We start from the raw sequence: 14,766 nt of genomic DNA, 5'->3' as shown, positions 1-14,766 counted from the left end.
GGCTGGGGTTTACGACCGTTTATGCCGCAGAGTCTCAGCGAGCCTTCGCCGCGGCTCAGCATTCCTGTCCCCGCTGGTTGTATCGCAGGATCCACAGCGGCTGTTCCAAACCATCTCCACTTCTCACACCCAACCCGCCTCCTGCCCCTGTCACTCTCATCACCTTACATCTGTTTTACAGGGAAATCTGAAGACATCCCAGTGGGAGCACTCCTATTTCCTCCTCTTTGTTGCTTGAAATATTTGGATTATGCAACTTTACTTCTCTCCTTGTTTCAAAGGAAACATCCCGCATCCTTGCCAAGGCTTACCCTCCCATCTGTTCTCTTTCTTATGGTGTCAGTGGCGCCCCTTCTGTTTGTCTTTATCATAAATACCCCCTTTTTGATCCGTTATCCCTTCCAATCTCCCATCTTACCGTCATCACTACATTTTTTGAAAGGTCAGGACGTGAACCCACTTCCTTTCTATCTGGACATGGAATTCTGTGTACAAGGTTCTCTCTGGAAGCCATTGAAATAGTCCATAGCAGGGGTCCTCAAACTACGGCCCGCGGGCCACATGCAAATACAAATATTGTATTTGTTCCCGTTTTGTTTTTTTTACTTCAAAATAAGATATGTGCAGTGTGCATAGGAATTTGTTCATAGTTTTTTTTTTTTTAAACTATAGTCCAGCCCTCCAACGGTCTGAGGGACAGTGAACTGGCCCCCTGTTTAAAAAGTTTGAGGACCCCTGGTCCATAGTGTGGCAGTCTTCCATCATCATTCCTTCACCCAGAGGCTGCAAGCTGGTGGCTTGCAGATTGAGTCTTTCCTGCCAGTGTAGAGAGGCTTCAAGCTATGCCTAACGGAGATTCCAGCAAGAAAACACTGGATGAAAGAGAAGCCACAATTGCTTAGCGTTTTCCTTAATTAAAGGCAGACATGCGAGGTTTCAGGTATTGTCGGAGCTCCAAGCAGCATAAAGATAAATTCCCAGCTGGGTTCATTATAGTTCATTACTTATCAAGGATAAAGGGAAAATCTTAAAAGCTCCAAACTACAATTACATTAGCAGCAACAGTGAGAAGACAGTCCAGCGGAGCGGCCCTGTCTCAGCCTCGCCCTCCCCAGCCCTCTGCAGCAGGGCACGCCTGTCCCGCACTTAAAGGGAAAATCTTAAAAGCTCCAAACTACAATTACAACAGTGAGAAGACAGTCCAGCGGAGCGGCCTTGTCTCGGCCTCACCTTCCCCAGCCCTCTGCAGCAGGGCACGCCTGTCCCGTACTCTGCCTGCACCAACCCCCAGCTCTTCCTCAGCCCTTTTCGTTCTTCTTCTCTTTTACTTACTGTACTTGGTCCTTTTTTAAATCCTGCTTTCCTAAATGTTAACTTTCCCAAAGTCCTTTTCTTTCTTTCTTTTTTAAAAAATAGTATATTTTTATTGATTTCAGAGAGGAAGGGAGGGGGGGAGAGAGAGAGAAACAGCAACAAAGAGAGAGAATCTTTGATTGGCTGCCTCCTGCAAGCCCCACACTGGGGATTGAGCCTGCAACCCAGGCATGCGCCCTGACTGGGAATTGAACTGTGACCTCCTGGTTTATAGGTTGACACTCAACCACTGAGCTGTGCCAGAAGGGCCCAAAGTTCTTTTCTTTATCATCTTCTTCCCCATCTTCCTAGCTCTTGGCTTCAACTATCATTTTTTGTTGCTGTTGCTGTTCTTTGCTCCCAACCACATATCTGCATTCTCAAACTTTCCCCTTTATTTAAGCCCCACAATTCCAGTGATATGATGGGGACAGCCATCCCGGTGACACAGTAGCGTAATGGTTCTCCAGGTGTGATCCAGGTACTGCTTACAGGTCTCTGAATTCCTTTCAGGGGTTCCATAGGTTCAAAACTGTCTTCAAGAAAACGCTCAGGTATCATCTGCCCCTTTGCTCTCACTCCTTATAAGCGTGCAGTGCGGTGTCCCGGAGGCTGCAGGTTGCGTGATGATGTCATGGCTGTGACGGCTGATGAAATATGTGCTGTGCGCTCTTGTGTTTTAGGAATTTCTCACTTGCGATTTCTAATGTGGTAAATGTAGATAGACATAACCCATATAAGCAAAGTCTTTGGGGTTCTGAAGAATGTGTAAGGGTGTAAAGGGGTACAGAGACCAAAGAGTTTGAGAAGCACTGTTGTAGCACATTATATTCAATAACTTTCAAATGGACCTCTTCAATTCTCCCTCAAGCCTTTTAGAAGAGTGGTTACTATTACTCCTGGGGAGATAAGTAAAGGCCAGTGCATAGAGGGATCTTAAAATTGTGATGGAGGAATCAGCAGCGTGGAAATACTGATAAGTTAACACAGAAAATGATCAGGTTAGTGATTCAGGATCAAGGGCTCTGCCGTGTGTTTAGCATTGCTTTAATTGCTGAGCAGGTTTAGGATGAGCATGTCTAATGGCAATGACATTTTGGTAGAAATAGTGGTGGACTAACAACACCCATGTTGGCGTGCAGTGTGTTCCATTTTTTTAGGCATATTTTTTATCTGTATTATATTATTGTATCCCCCCCCCCCTTTTTTTAAATAAAAGGAAAAACTCGGGATAGGCAGAACAAGGACATTTGCTCACATTTTGCACATCAAACTGAGGTCTTATTCACTAAAGGACTTTCTCCAGGTCATTAGGCTCAGAACTACAGACCCCAGTCTTGTGACCCTCTGGGCTGTGACCAGGGAGAAAACACTGAGGCCTGGAGGGCAAGCAGGAGGTGTCGCTGTACTCTAAGCAGGCAGCCATGTTTGCTTTTCAGATCAGTAACCAGAGCTGTCAAGCCCAGGTATGTGCATACCCTGTGGTCTTGCTTTTCTCTAGTTGATGCTCTCAGGTTGGAGCAATCCTATTAGTGTAACCAAAGGAAATACAAGGATGACCATGGGTCTGTGAGCAATCTCCTGGCCTTGCTCCAGTCTCCGTAGGAGAATGGGAGGGGGCGGAATGTTTATTTCATAAATGAAAGGTGAAGTCTTGAGTATATAGCAACAGAATTCTCTTTGCTCTTTTTAAAAACGTTTTTTAAAATCCTTACCCAAGGATATGTTTTTTTATTGAGAGAGGAAGGAAGAGGGAGAGGGAGAGAGACATTAAGAGAGAGACAGAGAGAGAGACAGAGAGAAGTATCAATGTGAGAGAGAAACATGGATTGGTTGCTGTCCGCATGCACTCGACCGGGGATTGAACCCACAAACTGGGTATGTGTCCTGACAGGGAATTGAACCCCTTACCCTTTGGTGCATGGGACGATGCTCCAACCAGCTGAACCACCTGGCCAGGACCTCTTTGCCCTTCTTATATTTCATAACAGCACTTCTCAAACTGTGCTTCCCAGTGGTTAAGTATTCTGTGAACAGAATTGTGCTCCAATGGGTATATTTAAGAAAGGCTGCACTCTAGGTCTCCCATTGGAGCAGCATAGTAAAAGCTCTGAGGTGTCCTATGATGAAGCACTTTGTTAAACTCTGTGTAATCTAGCACATAGCATTTCCCAAGCTAATTTGAATTTGATCACAAAACTTTTTTTTTTTTTTTGGTAGAATTTATAATACCACCCACTGCACAGAGTAGAATGATAATCCTAATGACATAGTTTGGGAAACACTGACGTAGTCCCATATTGTTAACATTAATTTTTGGATTGATATATTTCTCGTCAAGGTAAACATTTAAAGATGAACTTAAAAAAACAAACAAGAACAACAACAAAATTTTAAAAATATGAACTTGACTATGACCAATCATTTAGACATCATTCTTTTCCTTGGTGTCATCGCGTTTCCTTGGTTTCTTCTCATTCAAATTTATATCTCCTTCATGTCAGTGACTCCAAGATTTGAACCTTTTGCCCTTATCTCATTTTTCATGGCCTGTTGTACTTTTTTTCCCCACCTGTATATCCTATCAGCAACTCAACATATCCAAATCAAGTCTTCTCTAACCTAGTCTAGTCTTCTCTCTCTCTTGGTGTTTGTTAATCATGGCCCTGTCCCCGTCACCCAGGCTTTAATATGGTGATGCCTTCTTCTTTCTTCCAATGTGTCTTCCTCTTCATTCCACTTCAAAGACTATCTCCGCCTCTCCATCTGCCTTTCCACTGCCATGGCAAACCACCTGGGCTTCTAGATGACACTTTGCCTCTCCAGTTCATTCTAAGACTAGAGGGGAAGCCCTTACAGCTGATTCTGATCAGTCCCTTGTTCACACATTTCATTGGGTTTCCTGGTCCACTTGATGAAGCCCAAATCCAGGCTCCTGTCTCAGTCCTCCCGCGGTGTGATCCCACCCTGCTTTTCTAACAGTAGTCCCAACAGTGTCCTTATTGGAGTTATGGAGGTGCTTTGCAGAGTTATGGAACATCTTGATGTTCTTTCTGCACAACTTCTATGCACCTTGGAGCTTACTGTTCTCTGTGCTTGGAATCTCCTTTATCTTCCCCTGTTCCCCCATTTTGTTCTCAGCAGATTTTCCCATCTTTCTCAGCCCATCAGAGCCCATCACTCTTATTATGAAGTTTCCCTTAGTCTTCTCAGCAAAATAGCACGTGTCCCTTCTCTGGGGTATCATAGCCCAGGGGTCCTCAAACTACGGGCCCGCGGGCCACATGCAAATACAAATATTGTATTTGTTCCCGTTTTGTTTTTTTACCTCAAAATAAGATATGTGCAGTGTGCATAGGAATTTGTTCATAGTTTTTTTTTAAACTATAGTCCGGCCCTCCAACGGTCTGAGGGACAGTGAACTGGCCCCCTGTTTAAAAAGTTTGAGGACCCCATAGCACTTCATGAATAATTTTCTTATAAGACTGGCCAAATTCTGCCTTAAATTCCAGTTCTCTGTGTATCTACCTTATGCCTGAAGTTCAGGAAGTAGGCCTCTGCCATCTACATATTTGTGTCCTCGTTAGAGCCTAACCCAGGGCTTTTACATAACAGAAATGAAAAAAAGATAATTGTAGAATAAATATTAATAGTTTTAAAATGTTATTTCTATTTTTATATGTATAAAATATCCCAACACCACTAGGGATAATGTATACAACATTCCTGTGTTCTTTAATTATAGCTTTTCTGGCATGAATAGCAATGAAGAAAATTCAAATGAATAGGTAGTCACAGAACTATTTTTAATTGAGTTATAAATGTCCCTTCACTCTTAATTTAAACATGGATATGTTTAGTGTTTCCAAATTCACTTCGCACAGAAGAAGGAAACCTTGACCCCGGAGGCCTTGAGAGCCCGTGTCTGTCCCCCACCTGCCCCACCTGCTCCCTCGGACGGCTTCCTGGCGGGACTTCACTGTTCCCTCTCACACTCGTGTACTCAGCCTCCTGCACTTCCCAGAACTGGACCAAAGGCTGATGTTTATATTTCAAATAACTTCCTTGTGTGCATGTTAAGTAAGAAGTGAGACGTCAATACAGCTTTAATTAAACAGGTTAGGGCCACCTGAACTACGTTGGCCTGAAAACAAATGTCAGTGTGAACAACCCGAGAACACTTCCTATTCATAGTTCCAAGCTAGTCTCCAGCCTCCCGACCCCTCTCTTCCTCACTGGCACTTTCAGGAAGCTTCGGGATTGTGCTGAGGTGCCTTTTGACTGGGAATTGGGTTTTAAGACCTGTGTGGGAGACATTTGGCAAAGATGACGCTCACCCTGGCTCAGAGCGTAGGTTTAAGAAGACCATTAGCCTAATCATTTTAAGGAGAAGCCTGCAGTCTCGTCTGATCTCGTTGAAACTCAGTGTGAGTCAGCAGGAGATTCCATGTTTCCACTCAGTCCCCAGGCCAGGCTGATGCCGCCAGTCTGCGGACCACACCAGGCAGAAGCCCAGAGGAAGGGTCTGGGAATTTGGTGACCCTAGACTCTTATCATGACTTATCACTTAGGCAAGTGGCTTACCTTTCTGGGTCTTAGTTGGCCTATCTGCAGCATGAGAGGATTAAAGGGAGCAATATATAACCGTTCCTTTGAGCTCTACCTGTTCCTGATGACATCGGAGAAGGTGAAAAAGTGAGGCGTCTGGCTGAAGTTATGAGCATATTTATATTTTCTGATTCTCAATCCAAATTTCATTCTTTTAAATTAACAGTTTATCTTAAATGTAGTACGACAAGCATTCAAGTTTTCCACATTGATGGTAGAATGTGGACCTTCATAAAATAATTCTAAATCTTATGAATTAATAAAGAAATTGCATGCAAAATACAACTTTCCCCCCATCTTTTATGTATGCTCTGTTGTTTCTGTTTTATTAGGAAATACTCTACAGCTTGGATGGGATTGAAAGCCTAGCTCAGGTAAGATTCCTTTTGCAGTGGCTGGTCTTGCCTTTCCATTTTGCGCCATGGCTTTGGGCGAGGATTACATAGGTATGTGACAGAGGATGGCTTTTTCAAACCATAGGCTGCCTGCCCAGGGGAGGAGTAGGCAGGGTTAATAAGTGAGAGTGTGAAGCAGGACACTCACGGGGCAGGGCGGGACCCATGACATTTTGTTCTGGCTAATTGGGCTCACTTTACCTAGCCTGTTGAAACGAGAAAGTGCTATTAAAGGTCACATGTCTTTAGTTAGTAATGAAAAGAAATAGACCTTGGCTGGCAGGCCCAGTCCTCAGTGCTGCACGTACCCAGTGATGGGAGAAAATATTGGCGATGAAGCTGTTCGCAACTTTCTCACGCTTTTGAAAAGAATTACTGTGCTCACTAAAATTTTACCCAGTAAATGACAATGTGAGGAATGATTTTAACTTCATTTATTTTTCAGCTTTGCTAACTACTGAGGGAAAGTAAGCAGGAGAATACATGTGTTGAGCTCATCAAATGTTTGGGTTTGTTAATTTGCTAAAACATGGCATGGCATGGCATTGAATTGAAACAGTCCATTCTCCCCAAACCCATAGCATGTACAGAAAAATGGTTTTCATAAGTCTGTGGCCCTCAAAATTCACTCTGAATGATTAAAGGAAGATGAAGTTTAATGGCAATTTAATGTTAAATCTATGTTATTTTCATTTTTGGGATCTAGCTTTTGTTTTTAAGATTTTAAAAAATTGGCTGGAGATTTACCTCATTTAACGAAATAGTCTTTCATAAAATTGTAAATGACATTCTTATCCACTTTAACCCCCATTATAATATCAGAAATTAAATTCTACTAAAAAGTCACATTGAAGAAATAAAATTCTATGTACTCCATATTATGCATCTTATTTGTATCTTATACTTGGAGACTAAATTACACTACAAACCTATTCATCTACAAATTATTGGGGGACTTTTGAGAGTTTATGCAGTTTTTGCATGGTCCCTCCCTAACTTCAGGGCATGCAAGAGAAGGCAAAGAATCCAGAAATGCAGCCACCTATTTGCACTTGAATGAAAGGGGCCCGGAAGCACTATTATTTGGTGAATCTGTTGCGCCACCTACAGCTCATTTATAGAAGTGCACAATCTTGTCACCTGCTTGTGTGCTTTTGGTGTCTTCTCCTCTGACTTGTTGGTTTGGTCCCTCCTGCAGTACATGGAGATCGTGGCCACTGAGTACCTCAGCTACGGCGAGGAGCAGCACAGTGTGGGCAAGCTGGTCAACATGACGTGTAAGCATGGCCGGCGGGCGGGGGGGGGCACAGCCAACTCTGCACGTGCAGAATAAGCAACACGGTGTTTGCAGCGCAGCAGGAAAAGGGATACTTTGAACATTTATGTGTTGAGACTCCATGCCAATTGTTATAGTCAGTGCCAAAATATGCCCAGAAGGAAGACTTCTAGATCACAACTGTTACCTTGAAAAGCCCAATTTCACGTTTCAGAATATTTTCATTGAGCCCAAGCTTTCGCTATATATTGCAAGAGAGACTTCCATACCAGTAGATTTTGGTAAACATATTTTTTGGTTCCTCTAATTCCTATTAATGTCAGAGGCTATTCAATTTTCATCTATAAAGTTAGGTTAATAATGATGCCTACCTCCAAACATTTGGAACATCAAAAGCATATAAAAGAAAAAGCCTTGATGTGATTAACAATAATGTGAAATCATTGGTCTGTGTGGTGAGCTGTTCTCTGGTCACCCAGACTTCTCTCTCTGGAGGCTCTTCCCAGCCCCACCTTCCATCCTGTTCGGGTTTGACGACCAGAGCCTTCCTGCTGTGGGGGTACCCAGCCCACTCTCCTTGTGAGCAGGCTGGCTTCCCGCCATGTCTGTTTACTGGACAGCATCCTGATTCAGTTACAGGGAGAGAAGTGTAGGTGGTGAGCCCAGAGCATCAGGAAGGCTTTTTGAAAACAACAGCTTCCCTCAGCCGAGGACTCCTGCTGGGTCCGTCACATCTGCTGGCCTCCCTCTCCTCTTTGTCAAGCTGACATCTTTATGAGGAGGGTCTTGGAAAGACAGGTTTCGCTGTGGACTTATAACGAAGTTAAGAAACTCATTTAACTTCAGGTGGAAGGAAAGCTTTGCCTTTTTGCTACCTCCCTTATTTCATTAGATAATAGTGTTATACAATAAATACTAGCTGGGCTTGAGAGGTACTTCTTGAATTAAAAAACAACCACACATCACCCAGTTCTTCCTCCCTCCATTGTTCCTTCTGTGCTATCTCCTTTCCCATTGCCCTTTCTCTGCTTGCCCATCAATGCTTCAGGCGTGAGGTGCTAGGAGTACCACCCTCCTTAAGTTCCGAATCCCTCTTTGAGTTATTTCCTTTCTTTGTAGATATTTTCCAAAAGCTTGCTGCTGTCAAAGACCAAAGGGAATGGGTCACCACAAGCGGCGCCCACAAGGTGAGTGGTCCTGGAAAGCCAAGACTTAGCTTCACGTGGCAATGGCTCACGCTGCGTGGGGTTCAGAGCCCTGCGGTCAAGTTCTATGTCATTATAACTCAGATCTGCTAACCGAGCTTCAATTTATAAATCTCTGCTAACCCTCTCATATTCTCTATCAGCCCAAGGAGCAAATCAGGGGTTTCTGAAATCCTTCCCCCCCATATCACTTAATACCAGCTAAGTTTATTACTTAATTTAAATGTTGCAAAGCCCTGATCCTAGGTGCGTGCTTACAAATAAACAGATGCAATGTGTATATTCATAGAAATACATTCCATGTGGCACCAGAGGGAAGACTTTTAGATCACAGCTCTTGTCTTGAAAAGACAAGAAATAGAGGGAAGGGTGAGAACCAGGCTGGCCATGTGGCTTGGCCCCTTTTCCTTTCTGTCCTGGGCAAGGAATGGCTACAAGGTGCTAGAGCAGTGGTTCTCAACCTTGGCTGCACATTAGAATCACCTGGGAATCTTTGTAAAATCCTGATTTCTGGGCCTCATCCTCCGGAAATTCTGTTTCTTTGTTACTAATGATGAGGCCCAGAAATCAGGATTTTACAAACATTCCCAGGTGATTCTAATGTGCAGCCAAGGTTAAAAACCACTGGTTTAACAGAACTCCCTCTGAGGTTAAGCCTTTATGATCTTTACATGGAAACATTATACTGTTCAAGAAACGTGTGATACTTAAGCAATTAAACTTTCTTTTACTTCATTTTTTCAGACATTAGTAAATTTACTCGGTGCCCGAGATACCAGTGTTCTGTTGGGTGCCCTTCTGGCTCTGACTAGTTTGGCTGAAAGGTAAGTGTATTTTGATGTACTGTCCAGTTCTACTACTGTAGCAATTTAGGTGGCAGAGATACCAAATAGATTAGTTTTTTTAGTTACTTTGCTACCTACTCAGAAAAATAAGCATGGCATTCCATTAACATATATATTTAAAAGGACTTTGTATAGAAAAGCATCATTTTAAATTTTAAGCTGTTGGAAAGGCAAATCACAGTTTAAATTTTTCTTTCTTTTTTTCCCCTAACCAGAAATATTTACCTAGTCTTTCATTCAATGTTTAGTTACTTCTACCTTCAAAATTACTACAGTATTTCTTTGACAATTAAATTTCCCTAACCTTTTTTTCCATTCTTTCCTGTGTACTTATTTTGACATCTACAACATTTTCAAACAATTTTACCCTTTAAAAAAACCTAAATAACCTGTCCTCTTATAGATGTGATTACTTAAAATAAAAGAGCTATAAGTATATTTTATGCCAATAAGTGAATCATTGCTTTTTTATTTTTTTGCTCTTTGAGTTTTTTCTCCAACTTTATAGGAAACAGTTGAAATATAATTGTATGTATTTAAAGTGTACAACATGATGATTTATATACATTGTGGAATTATGACCAAGATCAACGTAATTAGTACATCTATCACCGCACGTAGTTAACTCTGTGTGTGTGATAAGAACACAGATCTTCTCTCAGCAACTTTCAAGTATACAATGCCATATTAGTACCTGTAGTCACCATTAGATCCTCAGGATTCATTCTTCTTATAACTGCAAGTTTATACCTTTACTTTAACCTATATATTCCCATTTCCTCCTCTTCCCAGACCCTGGTACCCACCCACCATTCTATTCTCTGTTTCTACTTAATCAGCTTTTTTTTTTTGTTTTGATGCTATTTTTAGATTCCACATACAGTATTTGCCTTTCTCTTCCTGGCTTCTTTCACTTAGTGTAATGCCCTCCATGTCCATCCATGTTTCTTATTTTCATGGCTGAATAATATTCCATCGTCTATATCACATTTGCCTTATTCATTCATCTGTCAGAGGACAAATAATTCATTTACATATTTTAGCTCTTGTGAATAGTGCTGACCATTACTTTTTTGGTGAACAGCATGATTCCCTTTGCAGAAAAGGAATTAAGTTATCATCACACTATTATTAAACAGATTTATGACCTATAATGTTAATTGAATGTTGGAATTTGATGCAGCCGTGCCCCATGGAATTATAATGCATTTTGTTTTCCTCTTGAGATAATATGGGAGCTGGGATATTAAATAAGTGAATATGGTAAACCATGTTTTTAGTAGTTACTAATAGTTTTCAATTTGTAGCCCAGAATGTAGGGAGAAGATAAGTGAACTCAACGTTGTAGAAAATCTGCTGATGATTTTACATGAATATGACTTACTTTCCAAAAGGTAGGACTGTTCACAGGGAAAAAGGCAATGTCTTATATTTGATGAAAATGGTTATTATTTTTTTTATTATCTCATGTTTTTTACATTATAACTGAATATCATGAGTCAGCTTTGCATTTGTTTTCTATTTAAGTTTATATGAAGTAAGTAGAACAAAGTGGTGTATTGATTTATCTTTCTTTAGTCTTATATTATTTCTAGATCTGGGCATAGAATCAAATTGTATAAATCTTATGATCACATCTTTAATATATTTCTTATTGCATTTATTTGCATCTTGTCTCTTTAAGGAAAGAAAATCTGACACGGCTCTATTTTTAGTAATTTCAGATTGTGTGTTGAAGAAATGATTAATTGCTTAAATCTATTTTGCTGAAGGCCAGTAAAATAAATTAAGACAGGTACTGGCCTGTTTCCTGACCTCCTGTTTTTATAACTCAAAACAGAAATTAGTGTAAAATTAAATCATTCACTTGAACTACATGTTGCTCTAAAGAATTACTATATACAGATAGTTATTAGTTTGTCTTTAAATAGAGTTGCAGCCAACATCATTTGATATGTAGTCAAGTAAATAATTTTCTAAAGAGGCAAAATAGATTACAGAAAGTCAAGTAATAGAACTCTGACACTTAAATTCAGACACTTAAATAGTAACCCCCCCCCCTAGATTTTCTTTAAAGCCATTTTATCATTTTTTAAAATATATTTTTATTGATTTCAGAGAGGAAGGGAGAGGGAAAGAGAGAGAGAAACACCAATGATGAGAATCATTGATCGGCTGCCTCCTGCAAGCCCCCTCACCGGGTAATGAGCCCGAAACCTGGGCACGCTCCCCCGACCGGAATCGAACCCGGGACTCCTCAGTCCACAGGCCAACGCTCCATCCACTAAGCCAAACCAGCCAGGGTCATTTTATCATTCTTTTACAAACTATCCTTAAAGACTTGGCTATCTGAACTCATTCACCCAACTAACAGCCTCCGCACAAGTGTTAGCGAACCACAGATGAATAAGATACGAGTGAATAGTGTAGGAGAGGAGGACAGGCTTGCACACCAGCGGTTTTGCCACAGCACCATTCGTGGTGAGGTCCGTGGTGTGGTCCCTGGTGCGCTGGAGCATAGAGCAGAACCTCCGTAGAGGCATGCAGTTTCCCAAGGGCAGGAGGAGTGATCGAGGCAGAGGGAGAGAGCCAGTGGAAACAGAATATGCTCCCACTTGAAATGGTATGTGTTAGAGGATCTTGCATGGTCGGGCACAGCTGGAGCCAAGAATGCAGGAGGGAAAGTGCCAGAAACCTAGACTAGACAGTATTAATGACACATTAAAAATACAGCTAATTTTGGTTAGGCCCTGCTCTAAATCCTTCTGTGTGTTCACTCATCTGAGCTGCACAATAACCCCATTAATGTCCATATTTTATGGCCAAGGCAATAAAACATCATTAGTCAGGTCACGATGGGCTCTTTGTGCTAAAGAAGGAGTGTAGTTTTTTATCATGAATAGCAAGGGGGCTCACAGAAAGATTTTAAGAAGGATCAGGTTTATTTGGGGGGAAGATTACTCTGAAGGCAGTTTGTGGGGGCCGTGGGGTGGGGAATACAGCTGCACAAGATCCACGTAGAACAAGGAAGGAATGTGTCGTGTAGAAAGTCTGAGAAGTAAAGAATACTTTTTACCAAAGAACATATGTTCTGAATGTCACAGCATGAAAGTGAGGAGGGAGAGGAGCTATGGAAAATTGCCTCAGGGGAAAGGAATTTTGAAGGGAATGAGAATATTGGAGATGTAGATGACAGAGGGGCTTATACCTGGAGCATAATCAAATATTACAAGAATGGGAGGCGCTGTGGGGTTAGCTAGCTGCACCACTTACAAGAGACTTGATCCCAGCAGTTGCCCAGGAAACAGGGGCACTGAAGGCTCTTGATTGGCAGTGGCAGGTTGAGATGATTTCCACTCTTCTATGGTGTCATGAATCAAGATCAGGGACAAAAGAGGAAGAGCCGATTTTGGGAGGAGGATAATGTCTTTGAGTTTAGACACAGTGGGGTGAGTTCCTGTGGAACTATCTTTAAAGACTTGGCTAATTCTCCTGTATTACAGTGTTTTTGCCATTTGGTATTAATGTCTTGTTTTTGCAACCACATAGTAAGTTGCTGAAGACCAGGATAAAGCTTATATTTCTTGTGTCTTGAGCACAATACAGGTCCCATTGTATGTATCTGACACCGATTTGCTGGTTAGAAGTTTTTTAGCCAGACCAATGGGGGTACGATGAGAATATGACTTAGAACAGCAGTCAGTAAACCATAACCTGAAAGCTAAAGTTGGCCCCCTGCCTATTTTGTAAATAAAGATTTATTGAGACACCGCCATGCCCCATTTCTTTGTATGGGTTGTCTGTGGCTGCTTTTGCACATTTTGGCATGACTGGGTAGTTGTGACAGCCTATATGCCAGCAAAGCTGAAAACATTTGGCTGTGGCCCAGCCCTTCACAGAAAATGTATGTTGGCCTGTGATTTAGAAAACCTTAGACATATCCTTCATGCAGTGATGATAGCTCTAGTCTAGAGGTAGTCAATGACCCGCTACTGCCTGACTCTCGTCCTCGCCGCCTGCCCCTCAGGCTGACCGCGGAGCTGCTGCGCCTCCTCTGTGCAGAGCCCCAGGTGAAGGAGCAGGTGAAGCTCTACGAAGGGATCCCCGTCCTCCTCAGCCTGCTCCACTCTGACCACCTGAAGCTGCTCTGGAGCGTGGTCTGGATCCTGGTGCAGGTTTGCGAGGACCCTGAGACCAGTGTGGAAATCCGAATTTGGGGAGGCATCAAGCAGCTGCTTCATATTTTACGAGGGTGAGTGAGGGTGGGCGTTGGCCCACTTTGCCCTAGTCACTGACTGCAGATTGGAAACGTGCTCAGCTCGCTCCCTCCTGGTCTCTGTCATTCATGCTTTGCAGAGTCAAACACGCTCTAAATCCATGTGGGGGGCATCCGCCTTTTCAGCTCCTTGGGAGCCCCGAAGTGTTTATCGTTACATCACCAGCCCCCAGTACAGTGCCAGGCAGGTAGGAGGCCATCTGGCTGCAAATATAGGTTGAATGGAAACTCAATAACCCAAATTTGAAAACATTTGTCTTGCCACCTTTTTCTTGAATCAGTATATGCCTGTTGTAATCCCAACAAGTACAATAATGACTATTTTACTAAGATGCCTGTGTGTGCATATATGTCATTCACCTACAAAGAGAAAGGAAAGCCTACATTTAAGGAACAGATGTAGAATACTTAGTTAAAATAGGAGAAAATATTGTTAACCAAATGATCGCCATGGTTCTGACCCTGGTCCAGTAACTCTTCTTTTCTCTCTAATCTTCAGTGTGGTGCCCTATGTGGGTTGACCCTTATTATCTGTCTTTTAAAAGCAGAACTCCAATGGCATTCAAAGCCATGAGTATGAGTTTGTTAAAATCATTTCAAATTGAAATTCTCTTGATGTAATAACTGCTATGGAAATGTTGAATAACAACATCTTTTGGTACCATCAATGGGAAGGTTCTATTACCTAGAATTATTATAAAGCATAATTCAATTCTATAGGTCGTGAATCAAAGTTGCAAAGAAATATGTCTGCTTAAAGGGCTCACATTGTGATCAGTGGCAAATAAATAAAGCCCATGCTAATAAA

The 14,766-nt window shown here is 42.0% G+C and overlaps 1 protein-coding gene across 1 annotated transcript in view; it reads left to right on the top strand.

The window, feature by feature from the left end:
* NEK10 (NIMA-related kinase 10) overlaps nt 1–14,766 on the top strand; it is a 143,971-nt gene that overhangs the window by 35,746 nt on the left and 93,459 nt on the right. Inside the window, exons 7-12 of the mRNA XM_014549224.1 lie at nt 6,294–6,335; nt 7,555–7,633; nt 8,752–8,819; nt 9,582–9,661; nt 10,990–11,076; nt 13,710–13,934. Coding sequence (XP_014404710.1) covers nt 6,294–6,335; nt 7,555–7,633; nt 8,752–8,819; nt 9,582–9,661; nt 10,990–11,076; nt 13,710–13,934 — 581 coding nt within the window. The remainder of the gene's footprint in view (nt 1–6,293; nt 6,336–7,554; nt 7,634–8,751; nt 8,820–9,581; nt 9,662–10,989; nt 11,077–13,709; nt 13,935–14,766) is intronic.

The sequence above is a fragment of the Myotis brandtii genome, unplaced genomic scaffold, assembly GCF_000412655.1.
Source record: "Myotis brandtii unplaced genomic scaffold, ASM41265v1 scaffold54, whole genome shotgun sequence".
Lineage (NCBI taxonomy): Eukaryota > Metazoa > Chordata > Mammalia > Chiroptera > Vespertilionidae > Myotis > Myotis brandtii.
Note: the sequence above shows the minus strand (reverse complement) of the source record. Positions and strands in the feature narration are given on the sequence as shown.